The following is a 15,454-nucleotide window of genomic DNA, read 5'->3' on the forward strand; positions in this document are numbered from 1 at the left end:
CCACGGAGCTGATTCGTGGAGACCATCTCATGCCACGGTCGCTGGTTCTGCACATTCCTCCATATGGTCGTGGTATCATTGACGATAGATCAGTTCATGCGATGTGCTACGCGCATGCCTTCTTTCAGATCTGACCAGTTGTCTGCGCAGACCGCCTATTAAAGCCCCTCGTGTGTCCTAGGATACGTCAGGATCCTCGTTCACCGTCGGTCCCTTGAGCGCCATGCGCGCATACCCCGCCCTCCTGACTCTTCTCCTTTCAGTATGCGTCTCCGCTGTCCCTTCACGGCGTGCGCCACACGTCGTTCACGAGCGCCGTGCCAACGAACCGAATCCAGAGAGATGGCAGCGTACAGGACGCGTCGAGCCTGACCGCGTCCTGCCTCTCAAGATCGGCCTTGCGCAGCAGAACTTGCATCTACTGGAAGAGATGCTCATGAAGGTGTCTCATCCCAAGAGTGACTCGTACGGCCAGCACTGGTCCCCCGCGGCAGTCGTCGACTTCTTCGCCCCCAAGGACGAGACTATCGACGCAATCAAGGGGTGGTTGGCTGACGCTGGGTTTGATGCAGAGCGCATCAGGGTATCGCATAACAAAGGATGGATTGACGTAGCCAACGCTACTGCTGCGGAGGTATGTATTTTCCCTTCGACAGCTGGAAACGGACACCGACGACGGCAACGTTCCAGGTGGAGGAGCTCCTCGATGCCGAATACCATGTTTATACGCATGCGGCCACAGGCTTGCAACAGATCGGCTGTCACTCGTACTCTGTACCTGCCCACATTCAGGAGCATGTGGACCTTATCAAACCAACTGTGCACTTCACCCACCACATACCTGAGTCGCCCTCCAAGAGGAAGAGGGAGTTGAAGAAACGCTTCGGTGGGATCGGGGCCCCGTCGCCTGAGACGGGCCCGAAGACGAACGGTGTAGCCGTCACTATCACTCCTTCACTGGAAACTTGCGATCAAATGAGTGTGTGTTTCTTTCGGCATCGATAAAACGAGGGATTGACTTGTTGTCACCATGCAGTTACGCCCGACTGCCTCCGTGCACTGTATGCCGTCAACTACACGCCCGTTGCTACCGACCGTAACACATTCGGCATCAGTTTGTCTCTTAAAATATATATCGATACCCTGAACACTGAAATGTATGGTATGTGCAGCCGAGTTCACGCCTCAAGCTTTCCTTGCCTCTGACTTAGACCTGTTCTTCGGGTATGTTTTACCGAACGCCGTTAAATATGCTTTCTGACTAATCGCGCTGTCTTATATATAGGAACTTCTCCCCCTCGCAGGTTGGCACCCGACCTATCACGGTGGCTATCGATGGCGGTGAGCTAAGTCAATGCCTACGGTGGGAAAGTGGGCGTTCTGAATTTTGCCCTAGGTACGGTCCAAACAACCGACCAGAGCTTCGATTTCAACGGTGAGAGCGATCTGGACCTTGAATATGCGTAAGTCGAGAATCGTCTTCGTCGGTAACGCAGTATGAGCCGGGATGCTGACGGATTGATATGATAGTTTTGCGTTGACCAACCCGCAGCCCATTACGCTCCTGCAGACGGGCGATCTGGTCGAAGGTTCGCCCATGTTCATTCCATTTCCTAGCATTTCAGCCCTCCAAAACGCGCTATTTGTACTAACATATTCGAATCAATAGGAGCTTCCTTCGATAACTGGCTTGATGTATGACGCTTTTCATGTTTCCTTTGTCCTTTCTCTGACATATCGTAATTGAAAGGCTGTCGATGCTTCATTCTGCACATTTGAAGGCGGAGATGACCCGGACTTCGTCAGTTCTGCGTTCATATAGCTCTCGGAATATCCCTTGTGACCACGTACTTCGCAATCAGGACGGAATTTACCCCGATACCGCACGTGGTGGGTTCAAAGGCGCAGAATCCTGCGGCATCATTGCCCCTCCGAACGTTGTCTCTACATCATACGGTGCCGACGAGGCCGACTTTACTGTCGCATACGCAAACCGGCAATGCGCTGAGTACGGAAAGCTGGGCATGCTTGGCACCACCGTGCTATACAGTTCTGGTGAGAGAACACCGTGATTCTCAGTGGGCTATCGGAGTTTGATTGGATGGGCGTGTAGGTGACGATGGCGTCGCTGGCAATGGAGGAGAATGTTTGACAGCACAAGGTTCGATATCAACCTCCGATGGAGCACCATTGATTCTGAACGTCCTGAAGGAACTCCGTCGACCCGTGGCACGCGATTCAGTCCTGACTTCCCGGTGAGGCGCGATCTTAAGGGCTCATCTTCTGCTTAAGGCACTGAACTCTGGTCAAGGTTACATGCCCTTTCGTCACCGGTGTCGGAGCTACCCAGGTATGCTCATCTATCCTTCCTGGGTGACGGTTATTGAATGCTGTGCTTGCAGGTCAACCCTGGCGCCACGGTGAATGACCCAGAAAGCGCTTGCGCTCAGGTCATCTTCAGTGGAGGCGTGCGTTTACCCTCTGCCCAAACCCTGAACGCCACTGAACTCTCTGTAGGGCTTCAGCAACTTCTTCAATATGCCAAGTAAGATGAAACCATTGAACTCTGTGATAACATTCGCTGATCCTGCGGCAATGTGCGCAGGCTATCAAGCGGAAGCTGTAACCAGCTTCCTGACGAACCACCCGCCTCCGTTTACTTCCGCGCAGTTCAATAACAGCGGTACTTCGCGTGGTGTTCCAGATCTTTCCGCCAATGGGTATGTTCTTGGTTTCATAACATTCAAATTTGGTATCTCCGGTGACCTGTGTATATGGAACTATCTTTGTGATTCAGCGCCAACTATGTAATCGGCATCGACGGAGATTTCGAGCTGGTATTCGGGACAAGCGCGTACGTCGTTCGAGACCTTCCTCGTCTCGATAATACTCATCATGCGAGCATTGCAGCTCGAGTCCCGTTGTGGGTTCGCTGATAACTCTTATCAATGACGCTCGTATTGCTGCCGGAAAGGGTCCAGTTGGTGCGGCCATCTCGTGGAATATTTGGGTTTAGAGATTATTGACTCCCCGCCGTAGGTTTCATCAACCCTGCCGTCAGTCTGCCGAGTTTGGACTGTGGATTCCAGTTAATATTGGGCGCATAGATATACTCCGGCGATTTCCAGGCTGCTTTCAACGATATCACCAACGGGACGAACCCCGGCTGCGGTATGTCCCTGTCGTCAGAACCAGTATTCGGGTATTGATATCCATACCTCGTGCAGGGACCACCGGCTTTTCTGCGTGAGTGACATGTTCTCGTGGCTCGGGCATTATTGACGACCTTGCCGTGTTCGTTCGCTTGCTACAGTACGACCGGCTGGGACCCCGTATGTGTCGCATTCGACGTCCTGACAGCTTTGCTAACACGAAGATTAGGTTACTGGCGTTGGCACCCCCAACCTCACCAAGTTGATGCCACTTTTCCTTGCTCTTCCCTGAGAGCGTGTCAGAACGATACCACTGGCAAAGATGAGAATCACGATTTCGTCGGACCTGTAGTTACAACGCACTACGGACAATCCAGACCTTTGTGAATCGTGCGCGTGGTGCACATGTATATTGAGTACTATCCAGGAGATATATTTCGGTGTCTGAAACATCACAATCCTGAACTTTCAGACAAGAGTTGTGTAGAGTACTTGCAAAACAAGGAAATATTAGTTTGCAAGCCTGGATTTGTGAGCACATACAAATACAACTCTGCGACCACATTCGTGTAGATCGCCAAGCCAATCAGCATGCTGACATTTCTTTATCCCAGCACAGTGAAGACCCACGCTCCATTCGTAGCTGCGATATATGGAACGTCCCTTGGCCAGGATGGCATTGGTTGGAAGCCAAGGTGTTTGCCACGTGTGAGTTATATCTCATCATACTGGTCTCGTGACCTTCCGGCCCTCGGGACTCCGGTGATGCCGGAGCCGGAAGCGCGAATGCGAGGGCGTTCACCCCGGCAGCAGTGGCTGAGATCTCAGACGACTTTTACCACTGAGCTCTTTCTACCGCAACATGACGTGGTTCAGCGTTTTGTCCTCACAAGGCCACCTGTGACCGGTTCAATCCGGTTGACCCCTGTTCCAGGCGCGAACGGGACGCGGAATTACTGCCAGATCGCAAGCGCGGAAAACCATCATTCCCGTTTTCCGCCCTTGCTCTGCAATGTACAAGCACGTCAGGGTTAGCATCTCCGAGGACCTGATTGGACCATATGCTGAAGCAACGGTGCGGGTGACCGCGTCTGCATCATACCGTCTTTCGTCTCTGCTGTAATTAATGGCTATATTACCTGAATAGGACATACCGGATGTCCTGAGGGTGCGGGAGCGGCACGATCACTCTGTCTGACGGGTAGCAAAGTACCGCACGACGGATAATCTCGGCCTTTGAGGAGTATAAATTCTGGCTCGCAATCACTGGAATGCCAGAAACCCACTTGCCCATCTATCCTCATCACCTGGAGTGATATTTACTCTCCCCTCGCAAGCACTTTCGCATACCGCAACTCCATCATCATCACCACTACCACCATGTGCATCTCATTCACCTCCAACTTCGCTAAGCTGGTCTTGGCCGTTACCCTCGTGCAATCCATCGCCCCCGTCTTGGCGGCGCCGATCCCCGTTTCTAGCGCTAGCCGTACTACTGGCGCCCTTGCAACGAGTATGTATGCACTTCTTCGCTCAGTTTCTCCCAGACTTACGAGCCTACCCTTCAGGCGTTCTCTCAGCCGTCGTCCCAACATCCACAGGGCGTGTTACGCGCCCTGTTAAGGACAGGATACCAATCCCGAGCTCCCCTCAGGATGCCATCGACTATGCACCCTTCATCGTCCCGAGCTCCCCCCAAGACGCCATTGACAGACCCGGCTACTTTGTATCAAGGGAGATGTCTTCAGACCCCGCGGCGGCGCTCTTGGAAACATTGGAAGGTGCTCTTAGTGAAATCGAAGGCATGGTAGGCTCGCTTGGGCTTGGGTCGATCGCTCCTCAGGCGACCGTTCCGACCGTCGCAGCCACCTCGGCCACGGCGGCGGCGATGCCTTTGTCTCCTCCAACGGCACCGATAGTCCCCGCCGCCAATGGCTCATCCACCAACGCAACCTCTGCCACCGCCGCAGCCGTGCCCGGACCCCCTTCGTCCGTTAGCACGATCGCTCAGGCCTCCGCCCCTATCCTCGCCGCTGCCGACAGTGCACCCGTGATCGCCACCGACTCCGCCAGTGCCGCTGCAAATACCGCCGCCGCCGCGCTGCCTTCGCCTGCACCCGAGGAACCCAGCGCGATCGTCCCTATCTCCGGCACGAACACTACTCCTCTCGGCGCTGCCACTGCGCCTGTGGCTGTCGCCACCGGGCCTGCCCAGCAAACCGAAGGCACCCTCAACACGGTCCTCGGTGACGTCCTTATGAACGAGGTCGTCGAGGACGCGCTGGTCTCCGTCCTCATGGCTGAGGACGGCGACGATAACACGCCCGCTCCCACGGCTGCGCAACCAGCAGTCACTGCAGTCCAAGACGCGAGTCACTCCGTGCCCGACAACGAGATCGCGGCCGTCATGGTTATACCGACCCCTTCCATGGCGATGCGGAACTTGGTCGACGACGCGATCAACGATATCTTCGATGTCGTTGACCCTGATCCGACTCCTTATCCCAACGGCGGTGGGATCCAACACAGGCCATACAGCTACTACGAGAATCAAGGCCAAAACCATGATAGTCAGGGCTATGAGGAGCGCTCTCCCAAAGTAGAATTGCTCGGGGACGACCTCCTCGGTCTCGAGATTGATGGCCTGGAGTGAAGTTGCCTCTACTCTGTATGCACTACATGATATTCTTTGATCGTAAAAATCCAGTTGCATTACTCTGCATCGCGCATTGGGATGATATGGGCGAAAGCTTCGAGGTTGCCGAGGTCGAGTTCGCCATGTCCTCCTAACTCCCCGTCAGTCATTGGATTTCTCTGACAAGTTGTTGATTAAGAGTACACATGCGATATGGAGTACTTCATTATGGCGTAAGATGTATGCTATGAGAGCTCATAATGCAGTTGGATCGTCCCCGAAATAATTGCCAGCTAGGGCGTCGGTATACTCGTAATCCACCTCAGGAGACTCCCGGATCTCCCTACCCAACCCATACTTCATCATAATTCCGTGCACAGTCTTCTCGTCCTCCGCGGCGTTTACCAAGAGCCCCTCGTCAGGTAGGGGAGGCAAGGTTTCGAAGACGGCCCTGCCCATGGCCACCTGCGCGAGGTACTCTGGAACAGGAGTGCGGGGAGGATACGTCTCCCCTTCGTGCTTCAGGATCTGTTCGATAGAGCCGTAGGAGCGAATGAACCGGAGAGCGCGTGCGGGGCCGACATTCTTTATACGCTGGGAGAAGTCAGTACCCAGGAGGAGGGCAAAGTCGATGTAGGAGGATCGCGTAAGCGACAGGACAGAGCGGACGTCCGAGCCACTCAGAAGAGAGAGAGGGACATTGCGGGAGGTGATGTTGCGAAGGAGGGGGGCTTCGTATATGAGGACGTCCTGTGGGGATCAAAATTGAGTTTGACAGGTCCGGTACCGAGGAGCCAGGGCAGTCTCACCGTGTCTTCGCTAGCAACATAATCCGCACGTCCGCTCAGGACCAGAGCAGATGCAAGAGCCTCTGCTTCGAAGGCTCCTCTGGTCTCGATGCAGGGAATGCCCGACGCTCGTAGGATCTCCTTGCATTGCTCATAAGTTTCTGAGGTTGGTGGGTTTGACCGCCGCTTGTACGACTCCGAGATCGATTGGCTACGGTGCCAAAGGCTACCAAGGTCCTGCTCGATTTGTAAAGGCGCGACGACCGAATCCAGTGTCAGGCTGTTCCACACTTCGTCCTCTTCGGCCGCAAGCTTTTGTTGGTTCTTCGACATGTTTTGCGAAGCCTGAATGTCGTCATCTTCGGACTGAGACTGCGTGGGGCTGGAGGGAACAGAAGACGTGGAACGCAGATTGCTGACGCTGGCCCGGAAATCGAGGTAAAGGTCTGACAGAGCAGAGCGAAGATCGTCCAAGTTGGCAGGAACAGCTCTGCTGACAGGAAACGCTTCCTCGTGGTGAGCAGGAACCGATATTTGGCGCTTCGGACCTATAGACATGCTTTCGTAGAACGCATTCAAGATTTCTTCACGGTCGAAGCCATCTTCAGCAAGGTCCGCCACTGGAAGTGCGGGGTCAAACGGTTCTCCAGAAAGCCTGATTTGCCTGAGAGCTTCGATGATGCGGTGTCGCTCAGACGGCGAGAGGTCACTGGCAAGTCTGAGGATGGCACGCAATTGATGCAGTCTGCGGACTCGACCGGCTTCTATAGATGCTCGAACGCGGTCGATTCGCCGAATCTCTCTCCGACGTTCCAGCTGCGAAAGAAATATCAGTCTACCCATCCAAGAGAAGGCGCATACATTTTTCGTGACGTACTTCATTCTGTTTGGCAGCGCTACGTTCTAGCCCATCGAAGACGCAAATTGCGCGAACGCCATTTTCCCGGAGCTCCTGCGCCAGACGATACCAGCCTAAGACATGTCGGTATGGGTGAGGGGCTGGAGCAAAGTGCATGCGCTGAGTTACCAGTGTTCCATCGCTGTGGTATTCTTATGTTGAGCAAACAGCACTCGATGAACACAGTAAAGCGAACGCTTACATAGCAAGTGTCTTGCCTGCAAGTTCGCGAAGACGGGCGGGAAATGTCCTAGCAACTTCCGGGCTACGAAGGTGGATAAGCTCATCCTGGTCAACGAGTACACTAGAGCGAACTGACTATGCTTTCTGGATGAATGGAGCGAGGCCCAAAACTCCCATGGACCGGAGAAGGAGAAAGAAATCTGAGTTTAAGCGCTCGCTGCCCTGGTCCATGTTAGTAGACGCCCGCTGTCGATGCACGTGGACCACCGCCCCCATCGCCTTCCACGTCTCGCTCGCCAGCCAAAACAGCGCCCGCCGGTGTCCTCGTTCTACGTGTTCCTGACGACTGTTCGACGTATCGCGCTCTACGGACGCAGCATCGGCGGCTTTACAAAACATCCTGAGGATTCCGCGAGCGAGGATCGGCCGTCAGGATGTCGGTTATGCTCACGAAATTCGAGTCTAAGAGCAATCGCGTCAAGGGCCTTTGCTTCCATCCGACTCAACCTCTGCTAGCAGCTGCGCTGCACAACGGAAGTGTACAGCTATGGAACTATCGTATGGGTGTACTGGTTGATAGATTTGAGGAGCACGAAGGTGAGCCCGCGGCGACCAGAACCCGGTTTTAGCGGCGCGTTCTCAACGATCATCAGGTCCCGTACGCGCCATTGCGATTCATCCCAGCCGCCCATTACTCGCGACAGGTGGTGATGACTACAAAATCAAAGTCTGGGGTAAGCGTCCTTGCCGCATGATTGAGAGGCATCACTAACTGCAGTGTAGATCTCCGCCCACAGAGTCGGAGATGCCTATTCACCCTCCACGGCCATTTAGATTACATTCGCACTGTTCATTTCCATCATGAAATGCCCTGGATTGTTCGTGCCGTTTTGTTTCGCTAAGGTTCCCTTCTCACATGCGCATCGCTAGATATCCTGTTCCGACGACCAGACCATCCGCATCTGGAACAGCACCTCCCGGAACTGCATTGCTATCCTCACCGGCCACTCACATTACGTCATGTCCGCCTTCTTCCACCCCAAGGAGGACCTTGTCGTCTCCGCGTCCATGGATCAGACTGTCCGTGTTTGGGACATCTCCGGCCTCCGCAAGGGCACGCCCAACACTCAACCCGGCGCGTTCGATACCTTTGACAACTTCTCCACGGTCAAATATGTCCTCGAGGGTCACGACCGGGGCGTCAACTGGGCGAGCTTCCACCCTACTCTCCCTCTGATCGTCTCAGCTAGCGACGACAGGCAGGTGAAGATCTGGCGCATGAGCGAGACAAAGGCATGGGAGGTCGACGCGTGCAGGGGACACTTCAACAACGTTCTCTGCGCCCTATTCCATCCTATGCGCGAGCTCATCGTATCCTGTGGCGAGGACAAGACTATTCGCGTCTGGGACCTGCAGAAGCGTGCGGCGATCCAGACCTTCCGCCGCGAGCAGGACCGGTTCTGGGGCCTTGCTGCCCACCCGCATCTGAACCTCTTCGCGGCTGCGCATGACAGCGGTCTCATCGTCTTCAAGCTTGAGCGCGAGCGTCCGGCATTCGCCGTGCACAACGATGTCGTGTACTATGTGCGCGACAAGCAGGTGCGGTCGTACGACATGAACACGGGATCCGATCTCGGCCTCCTGGATGTCAAGAAGTTCGGCAGCCCGTATATCCCACCCAGGACCTTGAGCTACAACCCTGCCGAGCGTGCTGTTGTCCTGACGATGTCTTCCGACAACGGCATATACGAGCTGTCCAGCCTGCCCAGAGACGCTAGCAACTCCACCAAAGACTCGGCATCGGATGGCAAACGCGGCTCGGGACAGAGCGCCATCTTTGTCGCCCGGAATCGTTTCGCCGTGCTGAACAAGACATCACAGGTGAGTGCAGCGCCGGATTGTCCAGGATCAATCTAACAGCCTTACTGTACAGATCATCGAAGTACGCGACCTTGCCAACTCAGTGGTCAAGACCGTGCAACCTCCCGTGCAAACGAACGAGATCTTCTACGGCGGTACCGCTAGCATCATTCTTAGCTCTGCCACTTCCGTCGTTCTGTACGACATTCAGCAACAGAAGACCGTTGCGGAGATCAATACACCTCCAGTCAAGTACGCGGTGTGGAGTGCGGATGGGTCCTTGGTTGCCCTCATGAGCAAACATAGTCAGTTCATTCCCTCGAAAGGTTGATTCCAGAGTGTGGCGCTGACACGCGTCTCACGGCCCACAGCGATCACTATTGCGAACCGGAACTTCTCGCACCATACGCTCATACACGAGACGATCCGCATCAAGTCTGGCGCATGGGACGACAATGGAGTGTTCATCTACTCTACCTTGAATCACGTTAAGTACTGCTTGCCTCAGGGGTGAGCGATGTCTCGTACAAGTATTATATTGAACCTAATATCCTCCTGCAGAGACCACAGCGTCATCTGCACGCTTGACAACCCGGTATACCTCACTCGCATCAAGGGCAAGACGATTCATTGCCTAGACCGCACCGCGCGCCCGCAAACCATTACGTTCGACCCTACCGAGTACCGCTTTAAGCTTGCGCTGCTGCGCAACAACTACGAGGAGATGCTGAACATCATTAAGACGTCGAACTTGCTTGGACAAAGCATCATCGCGTATTTGCAGCAAAAAGGCTTCCCCGAGGTGCGCTTGGTTTCGAACGGGACGCCATTATTTCGATCTGATCGTCCACTTTATCGTAGATTGCCCTGCACTTTGTTCAGGACAAGAACATGCGTTTCGACCTTGCCCTTGAATGCGGCAACCTTGACGTAGCCCTCGAGATGGCCAGAGCCATTGACCGACCTGAGAGCTGGTCGAGACTAGCTCAGCAGGCGCTCAAACAAGGAAACCATAAGGCAGGTTCTTTCGCTGTTGCTTTGGATTGGAACCTTGCTCACGCGTTCCTGCAGATCGTCGAGACGGCTTACCAGCGCACCAAAAACTTCGAGCGCTTATCCTTCCTATATCTCGTCACCGGTAGCACTGACAAGCTCTCCAAAATGCAAAAGATAGCGGACATGCGCGGGGAACCGATGTCGAGATTCCACAACGCGCTGTACACCGGGGATGTTCGGGGACGCATCGCAGTCCTTCGCGATGTTGGCATGCGTGCGTTAACCAGCTTAAGCCTCCATTCGTAACCTGACTCCGTGCAGATCCGCTGGCATACCTCACCGCGAAGACCAACGGTTTGACGGACCTTGCGGAAGAGATTTTACAGGCCGCCGGCCTCTCTGAAGACGACATCGAAGATGTGCCTGCATTCGGACCTTCGTCTCTCGGTCCTGCGCCAATCATCACGTCCACCTCGAACCTCAACTGGCCCTCGCTGGCGACCGGGGAGAGCTTCTTTGACAAGGCCCTCGCTAACGGCATCGAGCCTTCCGAAGAGCTTGTCAATGGCGACGCAGGTGGTGCCGACGAGGCTCTTGACCAGTGGGCACAAGACGAGGAAGCGGGCGAGGACGAAGAGGAAGGTGGATGGGATCTGGACGCTGGTGCTGAGGACGCGCCGGTGGAGGTGGAAGACGAGTTTGCTACACCACCGGACGAAGAGCTCGGTGCCGGAGCGTCACCTGGAATCAGCGAGAACGAGTTATGGATACGCAACTCGCCGTTCGCTGCAGATCACGTCGCTGCTGGATCTTTCGAGACGGCCATGCAGGTATGTGATATTTTCTGCCGTATTTTGCTGTTGACCTTGCTCATTCCCCCTCTTCGCGTTAGCTACTCAACCGTCAGCTCGGCATCGTCAACTTCAGCGAACTCAAATCGCACTTCGTGTCGACGTACAGGTCGTCTCACGTTTACTTCACGCCGTTGGCCTCTGTACCGCCCCTCCAACTCCACATAAGGCGGGATCCCGCGGAGTCCGCAACGAGCAAGGTCCTGCCTGTCGCAGTACGATCGTTGGCCTCTGTCCGCACTGAGCTGGCAGACGGTTTCCGCTTTGTGTCCCATAACAAGCTGCCGGAGGCGCAGGCCACATTCCGTTCAGCCTTGTACTCTTTGCTACTGGTTCCTATATCATCGGACGAGGAGGCACGAGATGTGAGATCTTTTCCTATATTCTATACCGTATATGCGCCTGATGCAATTCACAGTGGCGAGAAACCGTTACCACCGCCCGCGAATACCTTCTTGGGGTGTCTATAGAGCTCGAACGGCGTCGCGTAGCTCAGGAAGATCCAGAAAACGTCAGGCGCAGCTTGGAGTTGGCGGCGTACTTTACGCACTGCCAGCTGCAGCCTCCTCACCTGCAGATCGCTTTGCGAAGCGCCATCAACGTGTTCTCGAAGGCAAATAATCACGCTGCAACTGCGAAGTTTGCCCGGAGGCTCATCGAGCTCAACCCGGACCCGAAGATTGCCGCTCAGGTTAGTCGCTGCAAACATTACGCAGCTCGCGCGTAGCTCATCCCCCATTTCAGGCACGCCAGCGGATTGCTGCCGGAGAGCGCAACCCGAGGAACGCCATCGAGACCTCATACGACGATTCGACAGAATTCGACATCTGCGCGGCGACCTACACGCCAATCTACCGCGGCGGGGAGCGCGTGCACTGCCCGTACACGGACGCGTCCTATCTGCCGCAGTTCAAGGGCAAGTTGGATCCGCTGTTGCAGTTGACTGAGATCGGTGTGGTCGTGGCGGGGTTGCCGGCGCCGCGGTGAGAGACGTATAAAGCGTACGAGGTGGATATATACAATGTTTCTTCGGATGGATTTCGGCCGTAACATCATGGCGTGATGTTCGTCGTGAAGGTTCGAGTAAGATAAACGTCAAATACGATAATGGATGTTCATGCTTCAGGACATTGATTGTGAGGCAGGGCATACCGGGGACAGTGATTAACGCGCCTTACGACCCCCGCATGAGAGCACGTATGCATATGGGAAGTACGGATCACAGTGCACGTTTAACATAATTTACATGCCATTGCATACCAAAGAAGGATATGGGAGTGCTTGTAGAGACACTGTCCCGCACAGGATCGGTGCGCAAGGCGCGATATGTGTATTGTGAAGGCCTAAAGGGGTGCAAGGACAGAAGGCAGACCGCTTGATGCAGTCAGAGCGGCCAGAGCATTCTTGACGCGAACGACAAATTCAGCCAAACGTTGTCTTGTCTGCTCTGCAAATCCGGTATCACAACGATGTCAAAGGTATGTCAGCATCACGGAGCGCCTTCAGCCGTATTCATGAATTCAAGAGAACCGCTCGTGAATGCGTTTGCCTACCGAAGAAGGACGGTGCAGGGATAGGCAAAGGGTTATTAGACCTGCCTTGCTGCTGCTCCGACTCGAGGATCGTGTTGATGTCCTTCTCGAGAGATGTCGTCTTCAGTGTCATTTCTGCCGTGGGGCGCGTGCTCGCCCATGCATGATAGTCGAGCATGAGTCCTATGATCTGTTCGCTGATGTCTGGAAAGGCAGGGGGGACTGGTGAGTAGTGCCCGGGTGCATGTGTTGTATCGCCGTCGCCAGGAAGAAGGTACGAAAGTGCATATATGCGCGTATTCTTACTCTTCTGAAATTCAACATCACGTTGAGCCTCTTCTTCAAAAGGTTCAACGACCTCAGTCCTGTGGTCGAACGTCGCGAAGGGATCCGTGATTGATTCTGTGTCCGGCGAAGGGGAGATAGCCATTCCTTGGTTGCCAGCCGGTCCTGTAGCAGACGGAGAGGAGCCGCGGAGCTTTTCTTCGTATTCATGGTCGTATGGAGAAGCAGGCGGAGACGACGAAGGCATGTTGCAGCAGTAGTTCAGATCTAGAGGATGGAAGCAGATATTAGACAGAGGCCACCGTGTTAATGTTCGCGAATAGGGGCTTCGCCAAATATACACAACGCGTACTTAGTACTTACCACTGACCAGTACGCGCGTCCCCAGTCTCCGTAACCTCGCTTCTTCGTTGCATATACCTACGCGCTCGTCATATCTGCAGGATGGCCGACGTCGAGATGAAACCTGCCGACAAGGCGGCCAAGTCCAAGGAGCAAGAGGAGAAGAAGGAAGAAAAGAAGGAGCTGCCGCCTACACCTCTGCAGGAGATCCGAGCGAACCTTGCGCTGATCGAGCGCGGCGTGTCGACTCTCGAACCTCGCTTCACAAATCGTGTCTTGCGGACGTTGACATCCTTGAGGAAGAAGATCACGGACGCGGTGTTGCTGGAAGTGATCGAGGATGTCTATGCCAAAGGTGCGTTGAGACGAACTGGGACGGAGTGGAAGTTCACGGCGGCGATTGTGTAGATGCCACTACGAAACAGGCACTATTGTCTTGGCTACCGCCTTCATCCGGCGAGGCAATCATGGAAGTCGACGCATCCGCACCGGCATCGACTGCTGCCAAGCCACAACCCTTAGATCTCGTTCCAGAAAGCGAGATATACGTCCGCCTTCTCCTCATCCACCACCTTCTGGCCGCTCCAGCTACCTACTCTAAAGCGTTGAATCTCGCAAAAGAGACGGCACAGAAGATCCAAGCTCTGAACCGACGGAGTATGGACCCCATCGCGGCGAAGGTCTGGTATGCCGTCGAGAGGGCATATGAACTTACCGGAGATCTAGCAGGCGCACGACCGTACGTATATATCTCGACACCGAAACTTCGCAACATGAACTCACGAATTGTCGCGTCGCCCCCGCCTTTTCAGACTGTTCCTAGCAGCCCAGCGCACCGCTTCTCTCCGTCAGGACTCCGAGACCCTCGCGTCGCTCATCAACCGTCTTTTGCGCTCCTATGTACACTACTCCCTGTACGACCAGGCGGACAAGCTTGCGAGCAAGACCACCTTCCCCGCCAGCGCGGGCAACGTCCAGTTCGCCCGGTATCACTACTACCTGGGCCGGATACGTGCGGTCCAGCTGAACTATAGCGACGCGCACGCCAATTTACAGCAGGTACGATGAGGTTTTGGATATGTAGCTCAATGACGACTCAAAACATGAAACGCAGGCGATCAGGCGAGCCCCCCCTGCGAAGACTGCGCCTGGGTTCTACCAGGCGGTGCACAAGCTCAGCGTGGTCGTTGAGCTCTTGATGGGCGATATCCCGGAGCGAGGTCTCTTCAGGCATCCGGTGCTTGAGAAGGCTCTCGGCGCATACTTTGATATTGTCAAAGGTATGTATAACCCTAGTCTATGAAAAGATACGAAAGTTACTAACATTCCGCCAGCCGTCCGCGCCGGCTCGCTCTCCCAGTTTCAGACGACGCTGCAGACCCACGCCGCGCGGTTCGAAGAGGACAAGACGTACACGCTCGTGCTCCGCCTGCGGCAGAACGTGATCAAGACGGGTATCCGCCGCCTGTCGCTCTCGTACTCGCGCATCTCGCTCCGTGACATCTGCGTGAAGCTGCACCTGGACTCGGAGGAGGACGCGGAGTACATCGTCGGGAAGGCGATTCGGGACGGCGTGATCGAGGGCCGGATCGTGCACGAGAAGGGGTGGATGGAGTGTCGGGGCGAGAAGCGCGGGTATGGCGCCGAGGTCGGCGAGGCGTTCAGTCGGCGTATCGGAGTGTGTCTCGAGCTGCATAACCAGAGCGTTAAGGTCGGTTGTCTTCGCGGATCTGCGTGCTGTGTGGTGACTGACGATCGTGTCTTCTTCGCATCCGTGCAGGCGATGCGCTACCCCCTCAATGCGCACCGGAAGGAGCTTGCGGCTGCAGAGGGTGCGCGAGAGAGGGAGAAGGAGCTCGCGAAGGAACTCCAACAGGGCGACGACCTCGATGATGACGACATGGACGATATGGCCGATGATTGAGCTGTATA

The 15,454-nt window shown here is 55.1% G+C and overlaps 7 protein-coding genes across 7 annotated transcripts; 4 read left to right on the forward strand and 3 right to left on the reverse strand.

Annotated features, from left to right (window-relative positions):
* Positions 1-223: 223 nt before the first annotated feature.
* PUNSTDRAFT_68527 (subtilisin-like protein) lies at positions 224-3,444 on the forward strand (the record flags this gene model as incomplete). Its single annotated transcript, XM_007384297.1, has 22 exons — positions 224-634; positions 691-979; positions 1,037-1,114; positions 1,173-1,224; positions 1,286-1,341; positions 1,397-1,463; positions 1,531-1,589; positions 1,670-1,695; positions 1,751-1,801; positions 1,863-2,055; positions 2,114-2,161; positions 2,212-2,255; positions 2,312-2,350; positions 2,403-2,468; positions 2,518-2,545; positions 2,606-2,720; positions 2,798-2,854; positions 2,911-2,984; positions 3,040-3,056; positions 3,108-3,181; positions 3,314-3,332; positions 3,382-3,444. The coding sequence occupies 22 exons, from the start codon at positions 224-226 to the stop codon at positions 3,442-3,444; spliced, it is 1,926 nt and encodes a 641-aa protein (XP_007384359.1).
* Positions 3,445-3,997: 553 nt separating this feature from the next.
* Positions 3,998-4,347, reverse strand: PUNSTDRAFT_120778 (uncharacterized protein). The gene has a single exon (XM_007384298.1). It carries the CDS (start codon positions 4,302-4,304, stop codon positions 4,062-4,064), a length of 243 nt encoding a protein of 80 aa, XP_007384360.1. The 5' UTR covers positions 4,305-4,347; the 3' UTR covers positions 3,998-4,061.
* Positions 4,348-4,532: 185 nt separating this feature from the next.
* PUNSTDRAFT_144012 (uncharacterized protein) lies at positions 4,533-5,817 on the forward strand (the record flags this gene model as incomplete). Its single annotated transcript, XM_007384299.1, has 2 exons — positions 4,533-4,665; positions 4,721-5,817. 2 exons carry the CDS (start codon positions 4,533-4,535, stop codon positions 5,803-5,805), a joined length of 1,218 nt encoding a protein of 405 aa, XP_007384361.1. The 3' UTR covers positions 5,806-5,817.
* Positions 5,818-5,976: 159 nt separating this feature from the next.
* PUNSTDRAFT_103268 (PIN domain-like protein) lies at positions 5,977-7,833 on the reverse strand (the record flags this gene model as incomplete). The annotated part of the gene is made up of 5 exons (XM_007384300.1): positions 5,977-6,537; positions 6,597-7,391; positions 7,453-7,615; positions 7,676-7,738; positions 7,793-7,833. 5 exons carry the CDS (start codon positions 7,831-7,833, stop codon positions 6,043-6,045), a joined length of 1,557 nt encoding a protein of 518 aa, XP_007384362.1. The 3' UTR covers positions 5,977-6,042.
* A 99-nt stretch (positions 7,834-7,932) lies between these two features.
* PUNSTDRAFT_120779 (coatomer subunit alpha-2) lies at positions 7,933-12,489 on the forward strand. The gene is made up of 13 exons (XM_007384301.1): positions 7,933-8,253; positions 8,310-8,390; positions 8,440-8,534; positions 8,587-9,537; positions 9,590-9,821; positions 9,888-10,026; positions 10,078-10,318; positions 10,378-10,533; positions 10,588-10,786; positions 10,834-11,342; positions 11,405-11,728; positions 11,782-12,054; positions 12,108-12,489. The coding sequence occupies exons 1-13, from the start codon at positions 8,091-8,093 to the stop codon at positions 12,348-12,350; spliced, it is 3,606 nt and encodes a 1,201-aa protein (XP_007384363.1). The 5' UTR covers positions 7,933-8,090; the 3' UTR covers positions 12,351-12,489.
* Positions 12,490-12,950: 461 nt separating this feature from the next.
* On the reverse strand, positions 12,951-13,301 carry PUNSTDRAFT_27127 (uncharacterized protein; the record flags this gene model as incomplete). The annotated part of the gene is made up of 2 exons (XM_007384302.1): positions 12,951-13,099; positions 13,202-13,301. Coding segments are annotated over 2 exons (249 nt in total), but the record flags the coding sequence as incomplete, so codon positions are not given.
* A 323-nt stretch (positions 13,302-13,624) lies between these two features.
* On the forward strand, positions 13,625-15,446 carry PUNSTDRAFT_69069 (PCI-domain-containing protein; the record flags this gene model as incomplete). The annotated part of the gene is made up of 6 exons (XM_007384303.1): positions 13,625-13,877; positions 13,910-14,261; positions 14,335-14,581; positions 14,637-14,802; positions 14,857-15,233; positions 15,303-15,446. The coding sequence occupies 6 exons, from the start codon at positions 13,625-13,627 to the stop codon at positions 15,444-15,446; spliced, it is 1,539 nt and encodes a 512-aa protein (XP_007384365.1).
* Positions 15,447-15,454: the final 8 nt, after the last annotated feature.

This window comes from Punctularia strigosozonata (assembly GCF_000264995.1).
Source record: "Punctularia strigosozonata HHB-11173 SS5 unplaced genomic scaffold PUNSTscaffold_7, whole genome shotgun sequence".
Classification (NCBI taxonomy): Eukaryota; Fungi; Basidiomycota; class Agaricomycetes; order Corticiales; family Punctulariaceae; genus Punctularia; species Punctularia strigosozonata.

What these genes read in the sequence shown, in the direction of transcription:
- PUNSTDRAFT_120778 (XM_007384298.1), bottom strand. Translation starts at nt 4,304, where the DNA reads ATGTCCTATTCAGGTAATATAGCCATTAATTACAGCAGAGACGAAAGA.
- PUNSTDRAFT_120779 (XM_007384301.1), top strand. Translation starts at nt 8,091, where the DNA reads ATGTCGGTTATGCTCACGAAATTCGAGTCTAAGAGCAATCGCGTCAAG. An exon ending in CCTTCGCGATGTTGGCATGC is followed by an intron (nt 10,787 to 10,833) that starts GTGCGTTAACCA and finishes GACTCCGTGCAG; the next exon opens with ATCCGCTGGCATACCTCACC. An exon ending in CGGACGAGGAGGCACGAGAT is followed by an intron (nt 11,729 to 11,781) that starts GTGAGATCTTTT and finishes TGCAATTCACAG; the next exon opens with TGGCGAGAAACCGTTACCAC.